Raw genomic sequence first — 17,705 nt, forward strand, 5'->3', positions numbered from 1 at the left:
TTTTTTTTACATTTCCGCAATTAATTAAAATAAATTCAGAATTAATGAGGTTTCTTCGAAACAGGCAAATGGCTTAGAATACTGCGTGGCGTAAAAACACGACGCCAGGGGCTTTTATGGCTGCTTTCCAAATCGAATCAACGGTCCTTTTTAAGCGCACTATTTAGGGTTTAGAGTAACAGCGTTGATTGCGGTTCTAGTGCACTATTTATAGTTCTGGTGCGTCTTTTAGGACGCGCCCGATTCAAGATGGCGGCGCACTAGGAAGCTTTGCTGTAAGAAAGAAAGAAAGAAAGAAAGAAAGCAAAGCTCGGAAACACTCCCGGGAGTGAAACACAAGAAACCGAAACGCTAAAAAGAGCTAAACAAAGCTCGCGTTTGAATGAGCGTGGTGATGAAAAGGGCTCGGCGTGACAATGCTGAGGTCCACGGGGTTCTTCCGTGGCATTGACTGCCCGTTTTACTCCAGAGGCACTGACGGGAGAAGTGGCTGTAACAGACCGCACTGTCACTTCAGACACAGCAGCAGCAGCCTGAGAGCATCAACAGGAGTGTACGAGATCAACAAAGCCAAAGAAGGACCATCCGACTCGAACGGTGATCCACGCTTGACCTGATTTCATGCAATGCACCAGGCATAGTCTGTGTACTGATGTTTGTTTGCTTCTCTGAGGTCAATCGCATGATGCATCTTGTCTCCAGCCATCCAGATTTTTAGTCTTCCTTCTGCCTGGATGTGTATGTCTTCCTGTCCAGGTTATAGTCGTTTCCATTATACACAGCTTTAATCTAGGGTTCCATCCTGTTTTCAGAAGATCATCATGCCTGCTAGAACATCAAGGCTACTCAACCATTCATACAACCTGATTTCTAGGAGTTATTCAACAGATTTCTGTTGTCATCCTCCCCGAGGGTTTGGTGTGAACACAGCCAAGTTCTCAAATGCTCACAAGTTGAACAGCTAAAATTTTTGCCTTTAGTTGGTGGTCAAACCTTAACTGCTTTTCCCCCAGGATCTTTTCCTGGAAGGAAGTTTAGACAAGATGCATGCCTGTTTCTTAAAAGTGTGGAAACAGTGTTTTTATAGTTTTTGAAAGAGGCATGTTGCGTGTTCCTTTTGTTTCTATGCAACAAACTCGACAACAGCGAACGACTGGAGGAAAGTTCTGTGGAGTCTAAATGGGACATTTGTGTCTCTAACAGAAGAACTTGTGTAAGACGGAGAACAGGAGGGATGATGTGATTAGACTGTCTCACCCCCACAGTCAAACATGGAGGTGGAAGATTAATAATTTGGGGGTTGTTTGTAAATTTGGGGACTTATTCTGGAAAGGAATCCTGTACCAACATGGCTGCAATTCCATACTTCACCACCGGGCAGTTCCGTCTGGACTGCGGCTGATTGGACGCGATTTCACTGTACAACAAAACGATGAGCCGAAGCGTATGTCTGAGTTCTGTACGTGTTATTTAGCTGAACGTTTGGACAAACGGATCTGTCCGGATGCTAAGAGCGTGTGCTTAGGGAAGATTTTATAATGAAAATCAAGCCTGGACATGTATTGATTTTGTTTTGGTCAAATTAAATCAAAACGTTACATGACCGAGTTTGTTGCGTGGAAACAAATAGAACATGAACGTGTGTCTAAAAAACCATAAAACTAATTTTCAAGGGTGGAGCGCTGTTCCAGCGAAGTTCTTCCCGAAAACACCTCGAACGACTCGCCACAGCATCGGCGTACGTCAAACGTACATCGTTTCGACCGTCCCTGTGGTAGATTTGTCCAGTTTCACTAAAAATCTCACGTTTGCTCTTTGTTCTAACTCGCTACCCGTGATGAAATCGCAGATGTGGTAACGCACGTGGGCAGAACAGCGCCAGTTAGCAACTTTAGTCTCGAAACTTTCCGATACCACCTCGTGTACAGAATGGTTATTTGAATGGTTATTTTTACTTCCTGCTGAAGCAGTCTGAATTCAAGTTTGTCTTGACAATAATTTGAGGCTTAATTATTAGTAATCATAACAAAACTTTGCCGATTAGTCCACTTGGGTGGACATCTTGCTAACAAAAACGCCGTATCTAAGTGTAAACTGTATTTTTGACTCTTCCCTGCAGACCAAGGCTATGATCCGTTTAACCCTGAGGTGGTCCGACCCGCAGAGCAATACAATGCAGACCCTCTGGCAAGTCCGATTACGGCTCTGGGAGCCACAGAGCTGGAACTGGTCAACCGAGCAATCGAGGCAGTCCAGAGCGAAATGGAAAAGGAGAAGAAGAAGCTGTCTCGGATCGGCGAACATGGATACGACCCTGCGAACAGCTCAATCAAATCGGGCTACACCAGACCGACAGCTGTCAAAGTATCGACCCACGGTGAGTACGATCCCGGGAGTTATCAAATGAGCCAGACTTCCGAGTACAACCCGACCCCTCGCTCTAGCAAATACACGCTGGACTCCGAGAGCAACAGCAGCTACGGCAACTCGATGGAGTACGTCCCCACGGCGGTCTCCAAAGCAGCGAAAAAAAGAGCAGCTCCTCCTCCGGCGTCTCGGATCCCCTCTACTGGCTCGTCTTTGTCAAAGACTAAGTACACGCTAGACAATTCAAAACCATCGACTGACATGGAATACGACCCGCTGTCGAACTTTTCTGCCAAACCTGGCGCTAAACGCGTCGGAACGGAGGGCAAAGGGAGGAAAAAGATTCACGTCGGATTGCAGAAGCAAAGCACGGATGAGGAGTACGTCCCGGCGATGAAGAAGCCCAGACAGCCCCAACTCGCAGAACCCCAAAAGTACACAGCCAACTTTGATTCTGATGAAGGAAGCTCCGGAAACGAGTATCGTCCCACACCGATGGGACACCTGCAGAAGAGGAAAAGCAGCGCCGACTCGATGGACGGCGTAAAACGAAAGTCTAGCGAAACAGGAGCCTGTAGACCATCACCGGGTTTGGAATTCATACTCGATGGCGACGATGAAGAATCCGACAGCTTTGAGCCCATGGATTTCGAGCAACCGGATGACGGACCGCCAGATAAAAAGAAGACCAAGAACAGCGTCCAGGTGAAGAAGGTTCAGAGTGAAAAAACGCAGAGGAAAGAGGTTACGGAGTCACATAAGAGCAGCAGCCATAAAGAGAAGAAAGGGAACGGAGGTGTGGAGAAGTGCTTGAGGAAGCCGAGTCTGGAGACTGCGAAGCAGGAGAAGACCCATGGAAAGGTTATCGACGAAAAGCCAAAGTCCAAAGATTGTGAGAAAGGAGGGAAAGACTTGAAATTGAAAGAGGGGAAAAGCAAGAAGTCCGACAAGAAGAAAGGAGAGCAAAGCATGGGAGATAAAGAACGAAGCGTGAACGAGGCCCGGAAACCTAAAGTGGACAAGGTGCCCCACAGGGTCAAAGAATCCAGCAGGTACAAGGAGCAGAAGAACGGACAGATCAACAGCAGTGGACGAGAGAAGGACAAAAAGAAGAGCGGTAGCAGTACTGGTAGTAACAAGGACAAAAACCAGCAAAGCGGCTTGTCTCTGGAGAGGAAGGACCCCAAAACGGCGAAGGCCAAGCTGCGCTCTCTGAGTCACGCCGACCTGTTTGGGGACGAGAGCCCCGAGGAGGATGAGGCTGAGGACGATGAAGACGAACGAGTAGTCCGGAAGTCCGCTTCGGCCTTCAAACGCAGCAGCTTGGTTAACAAGAGGAAAGCATCGGATGCCACCGAGACGTCTTCAGAGGACGATGTCGAGCCTGAGCATGAGGAGGAGCATGAGGAGGAGCATGTGGATGGCGATGAGGATGATGGCGATGCGGATGATGGCGATGCGGCGAACTTTTCCATTTTCCAGGAAGACGTCGAATACGACTCGGATCCTATGGAGGAGTGTCTCAGGATCTTCAACGAGTCCAAATATGTGAAAACGGAGGACAAAGGCAGGCAAGCCAAACAGGTAGTGTAGTCACCACACCGCTACACAACCAAGTTACACACCTGCGATACACATCACACCACTACACCACCAAGTTACAGACCCGCGATACACAACACACCGCTACCCAACCAAGTTACACACCCGCGATACACAACACACCGCTACCCAAACAAGTTACACACCCGTGATACACAACACACTGCTACACAACCAAGTTACACACCTGTGATACAAATCACACCACTACACAACCAAGTTACCCACCTGTGATACACACCACATTGCTACACAACCAAGTTACACACCCACGATACACATATAACCGCTACACAACCAAGTTACCCACCCGCGATACACATCACATTGCTACACAACCAAGTTACACATCCGGGATACACATATAACCGCTACACAACCAAGTTACTCACCTGTGATACACAACACACCACTACACAACCAAGTTACCCACCCGCGATACACATCACACCACTACACAACCAAGTTACCCACCCGCGATACACATCACATTGCTACACAACCAAGTTACACACCCGCGATACACATATAACCGCTACACAACCAAGTTACACACCTGTGATACACATCACACCACTACACAACCAAGTTACCCACCCGCGATACACATCACATTGCTACACAACCAAGTTACACATCCGGGATACACATATAACCGCTACACAACCAAGTTACTCACCTGTGATACACAACACACCACTACACAACCAAGTTACACACCTGTGATACACATCACACCACTACACAACCAAGTTACCCACCCGTGATACACATCACATTGCTACACAACCAAGTTACACACCCACGATACACATATAACCGCTACACACCACACCGCTATACAACCTAGTTACACACCACACAACTATACACTGGTGATACACACCACTAAACAACTGCATTACACATTCACGTTACACACCCTTACACTCCCGTGTGACACACCGCAATTCACACCACTACGCACGCATTCCACTCCACACCAGTACCCACCCACGATACACACCACACAACTACACACCTGTGCAGTCAGTTAATGTGTCAATTGATGTGATGTCTTGGTTTTGGTATGTAGAGTTCAGTGGAAATTAAAACTGAAACCGGGCAGGGAAATTTTTGTTGTATTTTTATCTTGCTGTGTTTTCAGTTTTGTGTGTGTGTGTGTGTGTGTGTGTGTGTGTGTGTTTCAGCCTCCCATAGAGAAGGAGGAAGAGCAGGAAGTACAGAGCACTTTAACCACACTTTTCCCCGGCCAGAAGAAGAGAGTTTCGCATTTTAAAGCCAAAGCAAGTGTGAGTGTTAAGCTCTTGACTGTGAGAGTGTAAACAGCACAATGTTCCTTAGTCGAAAGAAAAACTCTAGATTTATTTTTATTATTATTTATTTTCAGTTATTACTTAGTAGACAACGAATCAACGAATTGTCTCGAGTCGCTGCAAGTCGCCGTATGAGTAAAAAGCCGGTTGTTGAATTTTCATCTTCTTGCTGTAGTTGGGACTGAACTTTTCACACCAGGGGCTACTTTCTGTATCTCAACTGAGCGTGCACTCAGACCACAGCTTCCTAATGCGCTAAACTTTCTCTGTACGTTCACACGTGACGAAACGGACTTTGTATCTATTTAAAATGCGTGCAAGACAATTTTGTCAGTTAGACTTAGGTTATTTGCATTTATTGTAATTGGTGGACGCCCCCTTAACCTAAGAACCAATCAAAGGAGCTTTGAATTCTCTATTAATAAATATGGTGCTTTCCGCTAATTTTTAAAGAAGAAAGGAAAGTGCTTTATGCTCGTCAGATGTACTTTACAACACAGTGAAATTTTCTGCATATCCCAACGATGTTAGGAAGCTGGAGTCAGAGCGAAAGGTCAGCCATGATACAGCACCCCTGGAGCACTGAGGGTTACGAGCCTCGCTCAAGGGCCCCAGAAGTTGCAGCTTGGCAATACTGGGGCTTGAACCTGCAACCTTCCGATTCCAGAGCCTTAACCACTGAGCCACCACTTTCCCCGATTAATTGGCATTCATGGTCATGTATGGTAGCTCAATGGTTCAAACCCCGGCACTGCCAAGCTAACCCATGGACCTTAAGATTTGAAGGATCTAAAGAGATTCTGTGTGAAAGAATTGTTTCAAAATCAATTTTGCCATTTGGCAGACACCCTTATCCAGAGCAACTTACAACTGAGCATTGAAGGGTTAAGGGCCTTGTTCAAGGGCCCAGCAGTGACAGCTTGGTGGTGGTGGGATTTGAAACCTTTGACCTTCTGATCCAACGTCTCCCATCCAGTGTAATCTTTATCTACTAAGATTCGTGGCCCACATAAAGTACATTTAACAATAATACCAGGCAGTGCAGAGAAGCGGGAAAATTTGGAACTAGGAGTTTTTGACCCTGGGGCGTCTGCAATCATTTGGAACCGGTGCGAGCTCGTTTTGACGCCCTTGCCATTAGTTATAAAACCTTAATAATAATAGTGATGCGGGTTGTGGAACGGAGCGGCGAGGGCTCCTCACGATCGCAGCTCCATATTTGGCCTCGATATTCTCTGGTGTGAGGGCCTTTCAACACCTGGGGACTCTCCTATTTCGGGACACGATCATGACTTCCTAACTGGTCGTTACGCCAAAACTCCACTGCTACATTATAACCAACCGGTTCCACACACTCGCTGACGTTCAGGGACGCCAACTCCTAGTTCCAAAATATCCCCTGTCTTTCACCATGTATTTCTTCCTGATTTTACTGAGGTTCCCAATATTATTAGAGGGGACTGTATATTGATTTTTTGGACCTGAAAATGGTTTGGATTAAAAATAGACCTATTCCTTAAATACATTCGTGATCCTAGAATCAGGACGGCGAATGGCGTTACTCATTCTTCGCCTGGCGGTTTTTGTTTCTCAGACGGAGTCGTCGCCGAACATTTTGCCCAAGCCTCAGCGCAGACTGACGGCACAGGAGGTGTGTTATCAGCGCATGCGGATCGCTCAGCAGCAGGCCGCTCAGCTCGCCGCGTCAGTTGCCAAGAACGCCGCCAAGAACGCAGCCTCTACATTGTCTTCTCTCTCCGGTCCCGGGGCGTCGGGGGAGAAACGTCGAGTGATGCACCGCCCAAACCCCGCCCTGGTCTCTGCGAAAAAAAGTGGTATTTACACAAAAACAATTCTCAATTACGTGTTTACAGTGACTAGCGGAATAGGGTGACTATTGAGAAGACAATATACAGTAGATGTCTGAGAACATGTTGAAAGTCATCTAATGGCCCAATCTTTATTTTTCTGTTTTTTTTGTACGTGTGTGTAGTTTTGTCCGAGTCACAGCAAGCTATCCGAAGCCTTTTATCACCCGGAAAAGCCGCGCCAGATCAGTCGTCGATCAAAGCGCACACGTCGTCCTCCATGCTGTCCAAAACCATGTCCACTATGGCGCAGAAGAGGATGGCGCATACTCCTACGCTCAAGGTGTCCGTCACACAATGCTGTCCCTTTATCGCACCAATCAACCGATTATTCAAACATGCGCTCTTATTGGCTGGAAGCATACTCGAGCATTATCGCTGTGACATCAGGGTGTGGTTAGACTATAGCATTATTATGTCTATAGCATTATTATGAGTGGGACATAAATCGGAGGGGTTTGGTCTTTACCCCCTGTCAATCACAGGGACACTGTCCAATTGTATTAAAACCTGTGAGCTTGTTTATGCGGAGGAGTGCTGATAGCGCTTTCCTTAGTGCGGGTTATACCAATCTGAGGCCGCAGAAGATAGGAGGAGGGAATGTAGAGGGAAAAAGTCTAAAAGACAAATGTTGTCCCCGTCTTTTTTTCCTCTCCCCGTTTAGAGCTCTTCGTTGACGCGGCCGGTGATTCCCACCGAGTTTGGAGCGAAAGTTCCCACTAATGTGCGCCAGCGCTACCTCAACATCTTCATCGAGGAATGTCTTAAGTTCTGCCCGTCGGAGGAGGCCGCTTTCCAGACTGTGAGTTTTAACCCCAATTGAGACCCATGATGGTGATAAGTAGCTTTTTATATATATATATATTATTAGGGATGCATGAAGGTTAACGATGTGATTCATCCATTTAAAAAGTGTGCATCGGATAAAAGTTGGCGTTTGTACCGTTTGAAACAAATATGCGCTAAAAATCTATTTTTTACTATATATCTATATTTACTTGTATTATATAAAAAGCGATCAATAATTTGCGACCAATATTTGATATGTAGATAGATTTCTCATCGCTAAACCGTTTCTCAAGCACGTTCTCTCAGCACCGCTGCTGCTACGTGAATACAACGTACCGCAACCCTACCCTGGAGACCAAGGCGTGTTCTGAAAGTCACGTAGAATACAGATTAACATGGCAGAGGTAGAGCTGTAACTTCTTGCAGACACAACAGGAAAAGAACATTTATTTTTTTTTTTTTTTGGCTGCTCTACAAAGGGCCGTGCGTTAATCTTTTTCATTTGGCTTCTCCCATTTGGGGTCACCACAGCGGATCATCCGTCTCTATTAACCCCCCCCCCCCCTCGTCCTCTACATCTGCCTCATTCAAACCAACTACCTGCATGTCTTCCCTCACCACATCCGTGAACCTCCTCCTAACCTTCCTTTTTTTCCTCCTTCCTGGTGGCTCCATCCTCAGCATTCTCCTACTGATATACCCCATGTCCCTCCTCTGCACATGTCCAAACCATCTCAATCTCACCTCCCTCACCTTGTTTCCAAAACGTCCTACATGGGCTGTCCCTCTAATTAACTCATTTCTAATCCTGTCGTCACTCCTAACAAACATCTCAACATCTTCAGATCTGCTACCTCCAGCTCCACCTCCTGTCTTTTACTCAATGCCACTGTCTCTAATCCATACAACATCTCAGGTCTCACAGATACTCTTCTATCACAAATCACTCCTGCTATCACTCTTCTCCACCCACTCCACCCTGCCTGCACTCTTTTCTTTACTTCTCTAACACACTGAGGTACCTGAACTCCTCCACCTTCTCCACCTCTTATCCCTGCAACCGCACCCCTCCACTGCCCTCCCTCTCATTCACACACATGTACTCTGTCTTACTCCTACTGACTTTCATTCCCCTTCTCTCCAGCGTGCACCTCCACCTCTCCAGGCTCTTCTCAACCTGCTCCCTACTCTCACCACATACACACCATGCTTCTGCTGGGATGTCATCTGGTCCGTTAGTAACCCGGGTCTCGACCGATCCGGTATGGAATTCAGGATTGTGATCCACATATTTTATTTGGCACATGTTTTACGCTGGATGTCATAACACAACCCTCCACATTTATCCGGGCTTGGGACCGGCACTAAGAGTGCACTGGCTTGTGCCTCCCTAATGGCTTTGTTTCAGAAGGCACTTAATAATAAATAATACATTGATGATTTGCTGTCAAAGCAAAGTAATAAAATCTGTACCATATTGAATTGCAGAGCATCGTATTTTTTTTTCCACTGCATCGCATCGCATCAGTAGCCGCTTCATATCTTCTCAGGAGAGTCGAGGTCCTTTTTAACTGCAAATGGGACTGAATGTTCTTAGAAAATCTTACTCAGGTGGCCACAAACTTTTGGCCATATTGTTGCTCAGTATACCTGTGGACGTTCTTCCAGGGTCTGGAGGAGGAGAAGCAGGTGTATGACCGGAGCAGCAGTAAAAACATCTACCTGAACGTCGCAGTGAACGCGCTAAAGAAACTGCGCAGCAAGAGTACGACCCCCGCCGCCGCGTCCTCTCCGGTCGCCTCCCAGTCCACAAGTACGACTCGTTTTCTCTTCTCAACACCTGGTCAGACGAGTGATTTTTAGATTCTCCAGAACGTCATGTCCTGATAATCCACTTCACCAGACGTGTGTTTATTGCTTCTCAGAGAAAGCGGCTGCGTCTGGAAACAGGAAATCCCAGTCGCACGAGGGAGTTCTGGCCGGGAGAATGGCAGCAGCAACCAGCTACACCGTCAACCGTACGGGGAAACAGCAGGACGTACAGCTCAAAGGTAGTGTCTTTTAGAATCATCTGCAGATGATCCGCACCGTCCAGAACACATCCTGAGACATGAGACACAAGCTCACATCGAGAATCAAAATTCCATTACCGGCCCAGAAAAATAGGGGGCAGTGATGTAAATACTAATACGTACGTACGTGTGTTTGTGTGTGTGCGCCCTCTGCAGGTGCAGTTCTCTACCACAAACTGAATGCATATGTGTTGAGTGAAGAGCAGCTGCAGGAACACGGTTACCCGAGACCTCATCCTGAGCGCCTGGGGCACGCCATCATCTATAACACTCCCGAGAAGAAACCCCAAGACCGTACGAACCTCTACTGCTTTCATCATCACGTTCTTCTGTCGCTCTTTGGTGTGTCTGGATGAACGAGCAGAGAGAGGATAGAAAAAAACCTTCCTCTTTTCTATCTGTCTATTTGCTTTTAAGTCCTTTCACTTTTGTTTTTTCACTCTGTCCACTTCCTTTCCTCCATCTGTCCATTTTTCTTTAGCTGTCTTTCTAGTTTATCTCACTTTATCCACTTCCTTTTCTCACTCTATCCACTTCCTCTCCACTCTGTCTGTCCCTCTGTCCATTTTTTAATTGGTCTATTTTCTTATCTCACTCTTTTTTGCATCCTTTCTTACTCCATTTTATTTCAGTCTTTCTGTTTTCTTTTCGCTTCCTTCTCTCACTCTTTCTGTTTCCTTTCCGTCCGCCCGACCACTCACTTTCTTTTATCAACCTGTTTACTTCCTTCTTTCGCTCTGTCCACCTCTTCTTCTCCGTCTATCCGTTTGCTTCAGTCCTTCCACTTACTTTTCTCACTCTGTCCACTTCCTTTTCTATTTTTTCTTCCTCACCTTTCCTCCTTTCTTTCTTTTTCCGTTTTGTTGTTCTTTCTTTTTTCCTTTGTCTTTTTCTTTCCTCTGTCCACTTGCTTTTTCTTTTTCCCCGCATTCTTTTCCCCCCACTCTGTCAATTTCCCCGTTTCACTCTTTCACTTTTTTTCAGTCCTTCCACTTCATTTTCTCACTTTGTCTACTTCATTTGTTTCACTCTTCCCACTTCCTTTTTTTTTCCCCCCTGCTGTCCATTTTTCTTTTCTCACTTTGTCCACTTCCTTTCTCACTCTGTCTTTATTTTCTTTGTCAAAAAATATTCTCTCAATCTCCTTTCTCGTTCCATCCATTTTTATTGACTTTTCTTTCGTTTTTATATTTTCCTCACTCTGCCCATTTGCTTTTCCTACTGTCCCACTCTGCAGTTATTCCTCCACTAGAGGGCGATGTTGCTTTTCCTGACACTACAACATCGCTACATTTCTCAGTAAAATCTTTTACTTTCTAGAAGATTGTCAGCATTTTAACTCTGATTCAGCAGCTCCAGGAAGCCAGTGGTGGAGTATATCAATGGGGTGGTGTGGTAGAACTTTGGAGAAGGTTGAAAACGAATTGTGGCTCAGTTGCAGATCTTTGTGTGTGTGTTTCCTCAGCCTTCTCGAAGGTGTGCTGCCGGTGTGGAGCAGAGTACAAAATCAACGCCAACGGCAACTGCGTCCGCAAAGAGGAGTGCAATCACCACTGGGGCAGATTACGCAGATACAAAGGTGAGAAAATAGTCTTCTTTGTGAGAACAGACAGAATCAGGGGAGGCTTTTATTTCATGGTAACGTGTGTGTGTGTGAATGTTTTTGTGACAGTGTCCGGGGGCTGGGAGACACAGTACAGCTGCTGCTCGGGTACAGTGGGTTCTCCTGGATGTCAGGTGGCCAAAGTAAGTCTTCTGACCCTGTCCATTCGGACTTGACTCACCCAAAACCCCCCCTGAGATGTCCTTCATCTGACGGTGGTCCTAACCAGCACTACTGAGTCTGTCCATCTGTTTTGTAAATCTTTTATCAAAACTACACCCTTGTGAAAACACACTATATGGATAAGTTTGTGGACACCTGCCCATAAGATCTGTATGTTCTTTTAGAACGTCTCTACGTTTAGTCCCCATTTACTCTTATATTAACCTTCGCTCTTCTGAGATGATGTTCCACTATGTTTTATGGTGATTTGTGTTAAGTTGGTTAGGAAAGTCAGGGTTTGATGTAGGTCAGATGAGGAGAACTTGAGTGCAGTGAGCGTGATTAAATACTTATAGCTGGAGCTCAACAGCACAAGATCTTCCACCCCATCTCATGGAAACTATATCTTCATGGAGCTGGCTTTGTGCAAAGGGTTTGTGTTGTCATGCTGGAACAGGTTCGGGTCTCCTGGTACGCCGTATACAAGTGCGTTCCTCCGGTTTTGTAGTAAGAGTTTGGCGAAAGAACCAACGTGTGTGTGTGTGTGTGTGTGTGTGTAAAGAAAACAAAAATAATAATAAAATAAATCAGGTGTCCCAATACTTTTGGCAATTTACATCAAGCATTTACGTTTATGGGATTTTGTCTGACGCCGTTATCCAGAGCGCCCTACGCTTATCTTAGTTATACAGCTGAGAAATTAAGGGCCTTGCTCAAGGGCCCAGCTTGGTGGTGCTGGGATTTAAACCCATGACCTTGGGATAAGTTTCTTTCTTTTTATTCGAAACAGGAAATTGTCGAAAAACACCTTCAATTGTCTGAAAGTAATGTCACTTGTATTCGTTTGGAACGAATTCGGGTTTCACTCGGCTGCATGAAAGCTTGAATAGAATAGAACTTACTGTCGTTCTTGTCTTCAGCAACACGTGCAAGACGGACGTAAGGAGTCTTTAGACGGCTACGTAAAAACGTTCAGCAAACCCCCATCGTCTGATGGAAACGCAGGAGTGTATGCTTTGGACTGCGAGATGGTGAGAATGCAGTTACACGTGCGCACACACACAAACACACTTAAATACGAGCAAATAACGTATACTTGCAGATATGAGGTATGTTTTAGACTAAGAAGACAATGAGTTTGCTTATAACAAAAAAAATAATGTATAATTACAGAATGAGGTATATTGTGAACTAGAAGGCAATAAGCTTACTTATTACACACACACACACAAATTTGTGTGTGTTTTGAGAGCTGTTTTTCCCCCTTAGTGCTACACAAAGCAGGGTTTGGAGCTGACCAGGGTGACGGTCATCAACTCTGACCTGAAGGTGGTTTATGACACATTTGTGAAGCCAGAGAGCAAAGTAGTGGATTACAACACAAGGTAACGTGTGTGTGTGTGTGTGTGTGTGTGTGTGTGTGTGTGTGTGTGTGTGTGTGTTTGTAGCTTTCAATAATTTTTAATAAATAATACAAATAATAAATTGTTAAATCAATGCATTTCGATCATTTATTTTCTGAATATGCAATTTGTAAAGAATATTTTTATAATAATAGTTATTTATTATAATAATATTTTTTTTCTAATAAGTGGGATACCATAAGCCTCCTTATTTACTTATTTTCTAACTTTTTTGAGATATCTAAGTATTGGGACACCGGACTTTTTCCAGCCATATGTTGTTCCTCCCCAATCTGTTACCACAAACTTTGAAGCACACATTTGTATAGGAGATCTTTAGGTGTGCTTCCCCTTAACTCGAACTAGAAGACCCAAACCTGTTCCAGCATGACAATGCAAACCCTGTGCACTAAGCCAGCTTCATGAAGATCTGCTTTCCTTGGGTTAGAGTGCAAGATCTCCTGCTATAGAGCTCGAACCCAATTGAACACACATGGGATGATTTTTTTCATGCTGTCTGCACACCAAGCGTCTTCACCTCACCTACATGAGTACCTGACTTTACTAACTGTGTCCAGATACTTTTGTGGTGTTTCTCAGTTGTTTACAAAATATTAATTGTGTGTTTGTGTTCAGGTTTTCTGGTGTGACAGAAGAGGATCTCGAGAGCGCCACTATGAGGCTGAGAGACGTGCAGGCCGTCTTACTGAGCATGTTCAGTGCAGAGTCCATCCTGATTGGCCATAGCTTAGAGAGTGATCTCTTTGCCCTCAAGGTACATACACACACACACACACACACACACACACACGCACACACACTCAAAATATCCTTAAATATACCCTATTGTCTTGAATTGGGTGTGTGTGTGTGTGTGTGTGTGTGTGTGTGTGTGTGTGTGTGTGTGTTTATACCCTGTGCTTTTTCAGCTGCTGCACAGCACCGTCGTCGACACAGCCGTGGTCTTCCCACACCGCCTCGGCCTGCCGTACAAACGCGCCCTGCGCAACGTCATGGCCGACCACCTCAAACGCATCATCCAGGACAATGGTAAGCGCTGTACAATTTCCTCTTACTCCCACTTGGTTTAAGGCGCAGTGCTTAACATCCTGCACCACAACTGGCTCTTCATTAGAGACGAAGTTGGTCCCTTGGTTGCAGATGGTCCCAGAGTTACAATAGTTTGACGATGATGATTCGAGGCCGATCGATTTGTCGGTTTTGGCGATTAATCGGCACCGGTTATTGCTGGAACTATTGGCAGAAATTCATACTGATAGTTTTTCCGGGTTGCGTTATTCAGTATGACAGCGGCCTCTAGAGGCTAATCACTGGTGCCACATGCTGTTTATTTAAACTGTCTTTTTATTTATTCTTTTTAGATGTGACTTTTTTTTATTTATTTGGAGTGTTACTTTTTGTTTCAGTTTCAATAAATGTCTTGTATTTTCCTCAATATCTATTAATATAGTGACTATATTTTTTTAATTTAGCACATTTTCATGATTTACTATCGTTTTTTCTTTTGTTTTTGTTTTTTTGTCCAGTATCGATTTTGAAAACTATCAGATGATTAATAAGTTATTGGCAAGCTCTATCCAACCTAGCTATTGCTAAAATCCTAAAAATCGGTCGACCTCTAATGACGATAGCGATACGACAAAACGTGGCAGTGTATGCTCCGCCCTCTACTGGTGAACCGGTGCTCGTCCATTCATTTACCGCCACAAACCATATATTTTCTATCTATTCTATCCCATACTGATCACCATTCTTTAAGACTCCTGGGAAGGTTAGGCCATGTCTCAACTAATATTTTTTTTTCCCGTTTTGTGCTAAAGGAAATAAATATGAATTAAAAAATTATAGAATTATTAAAAAATAAATATAATATAGTGCTCTCTGTGCAGTGCGCAGTTTCACGTGTAAAAACAAGCAGCATATGGTGACGATGACTCGCCTCTAGAGGCCACTCTCATAATGACGGCGGTAATCAACTATCGGTGCCGATTAATCGATCAGCTCTGATACAGCGTTTCGGTCCAAGTACATTTCTGGGTCACTATTTAGTTCAAGTGTCTCTGAGTCGTTTTGTTGCCTAGTAACAGACGTCAGGCACCAGAAAGATCTGGTATACACGACTGGATTTGAAGGAAACGTCAAAAATAAATTAAGTCGTCATCTTTCTGTTCCTCCATGTCTCACTTTTTCACATGATTAACTCCTCCTTCTATCTTTAGCCGAGGGCCACGACTCCAGCGAGGACGCCGCCGCCTGCATGGAGCTCATGATCTGGAAGATCAAAGAGGACGCCAAAGTCAAGAGATGACCTCCGACCCTGCGGGCGTCCCTGTTTTCCCATCACACCCTGCACTGAGCACGCAGAGAGAAACAAGGCAAAAAGCTGTTCTGGGTCTGTTGTAGCTCCAGAAAGAGAGAGAAAGAAGAAGTGAGCGTGAAGGAGAACAAAGAAAAGATGCCATCGCTGACTGTAGATTGTGGCTTCGTGCACTTCCGACTCGAGAACTTCCTGAGGTGAAATGAACAGCATCCTCTTTCGAAAGTGTGTGGGAGGGGATCGGTGGGCGTGTCTTTAAATCCATATCTGGACGTCTTTTCTTGTGAAACCATCAATCCAGCCTTAGTGGTGAAAACGTTTTTAATAAGCCGTTTCCAGAAATGCAGTCATGAAAGGTTGCAGGTGAAATCTTGAACTTGGACACGCCCTCATTCCCACTTAGAGCTGCTGCATTTCTTTTTTTTCTTTTTTTTTTTTTCTTTTTTTTTGTTCCTAATAGATTTTTCCTTTTTTAGGCTGTCGCTCTGGTTTCGTTTACATTTGAAACAGGATAGAGGAATAGAGGAAAAAATGCTGAGTCGTGGATCGGGGTCGCGTTATTTATTTTTCGTGTCTGCACGTCAGTTTTGATGATGCAGGGATTCGGATGAGGTTGCTGCTTTTTCTAAGGCGTTATGTTGCACTGTATTGAATCCATGCGTTCAATATGCCGGGTTTGGTTTGGTTTGGGTTGGTCGGGTTCACCTCCTTTTCCTTCGCCTCCAACGTGACCTGAAATACCCTACGTGGACAAACAAACGTGGACACCTACCTGTAAGATTGGTACGTGTAACTCTTTTGAGCATCTCATTCCACCTTAAATCTCTTTGTTGTTGGAATAACCACTTTTTCTGAGAAGAGGAGATGTTCCACAGGATTTTGGAGTGTGTGGACTTTTGCGTTCATCAGCCACAAGGGTGTTGAACTCTTTAGCTCCACTCTTCTGGGATGGTGTTCCAGTAGATTCTGGAGTGTGGATATTTGTGCTCGTCAGGTACTGACGTAGGCCTGAGGTGCAGTCAGCATCCCAATTCATAACAAAGGTTCCAGTAGGGTTGAGATCAGAGCTCTATAGCAGGAGATCTTCCAGTCCAACCCATGTTCAGCATTTATCATATATCATATAAGCACATCATGAACGTGGTAGCTCTGGATAATCTAATCAGATGGTCAAGGGTTCAAATCCCAGCACCACAAACCTGCTTTGGTGGACCATTAAGCAAGGCCCTTAACCCTCACTTGCTCAGCTGTATAACTGAGATAACCCTGATTCGCTCTGGATGAGGGCATGAGTGTAAATCGTCATGGAGATGGATTTGTGCACAGGTGCGTTGTCATGCTGGAACAGATTTGGGTCTCCTAGTTGAAAATTTCCAATCACGCTCTAGAAAATTGCGTGCCTCCAACTTTGTAAGGAACCACATACGCCTGGGAAAGGCAGGTGTCCCAATACTTTTGAGTGTGTCAATAATGTTATTGTCCAGACTCCGATTGTCTCCCAACAAAAAACTAGAGTAAAAAAAAAGAAGACAAAATCGTGTAATAAATTTTTGCCTGTAGTTTTGTTTTTAAGTTCCAGTGGGAATAATAATGAAAACACAAATCACTAAAAATTGAAAGGAAGTTAAAGTTCAGGTCTGACAATCATCCAATCGACGGCTTTGCGTCTGGAGACGATGGAGGAGATCGTTAGGGAGTGTAAATAAAGTCGGTGAATATGCCAGTGTGTTGTTACAGACACAGACATACGAAAAACCGTAACCAGGAATCAGGAAACGAATGTTTTGCTCCGAGGGTGTGTGAGAGAGCGGTGGAGGTGAACCTGATTTAATCCCTAAACACATCAATGTAAAAGTATTTTCTCTTTTGTTTTACTGTTTTCTTTCTTTCTTTCTTTCATAGCTGTGACTAGAAAAGCACTTAGCCTCTGTCTAGCCGGTCTCTCCAGACTACAGCTATGACTATGAACATGGGGGGGGGGGTTGTTTGTTTTTTTCGCCAGTCGATCATTAATCCACTGTCCATCCGCTCAGTATGCAAGCTGATCTCGCGTCACCTCGGCCCATGATGCAACTCTGTACATACTCCACGGTCCAAGCGGAAGACCAATAGGCTGTAAATATGCTGTACAGAACTGTTTTGTATCTTTTTTTGTTTGTTTCATATTAAATGATTTAACTCAAAA

At 44.8% G+C, this 17,705-nt stretch overlaps 1 protein-coding gene across 1 annotated transcript; it reads left to right on the forward strand.

Annotated features, from left to right (window-relative positions):
- Positions 1 to 127: 127 nt before the first annotated feature.
- On the forward strand, positions 128 to 17,705 carry rexo1 (REX1, RNA exonuclease 1 homolog). The gene is made up of 16 exons (XM_083554861.1): positions 128 to 597; positions 2,120 to 3,951; positions 5,160 to 5,261; positions 6,880 to 7,120; positions 7,279 to 7,436; positions 7,818 to 7,955; positions 9,611 to 9,755; positions 9,868 to 9,993; positions 10,171 to 10,308; positions 11,480 to 11,593; positions 11,687 to 11,760; positions 12,700 to 12,810; positions 13,049 to 13,164; positions 13,819 to 13,957; positions 14,112 to 14,232; positions 15,423 to 17,705. Exons 1-16 carry the CDS (start codon positions 417 to 419, stop codon positions 15,509 to 15,511), a joined length of 3,825 nt encoding a protein of 1,274 aa, XP_083410987.1. The 5' UTR covers positions 128 to 416; the 3' UTR covers positions 15,512 to 17,705.

The sequence above is a fragment of the Silurus aristotelis genome, assembly GCF_946808225.1.
Source record: "Silurus aristotelis genome assembly, chromosome: 11".
Lineage (NCBI taxonomy): Eukaryota > Metazoa > Chordata > Actinopteri > Siluriformes > Siluridae > Silurus > Silurus aristotelis.

What these genes read in the sequence shown, in the direction of transcription:
- rexo1 (XM_083554861.1), top strand. Translation starts at nt 417, where the DNA reads ATGCTGAGGTCCACGGGGTTCTTCCGTGGCATTGACTGCCCGTTTTAC. An exon ending in ATTTTAAAGCCAAAGCAAGT is followed by an intron (nt 5,262 to 6,879) that starts GTGAGTGTTAAG and finishes TTTGTTTCTCAG; the next exon opens with ACGGAGTCGTCGCCGAACAT. An exon ending in GCAGGACGTACAGCTCAAAG is followed by an intron (nt 9,994 to 10,170) that starts GTAGTGTCTTTT and finishes CGCCCTCTGCAG; the next exon opens with GTGCAGTTCTCTACCACAAA.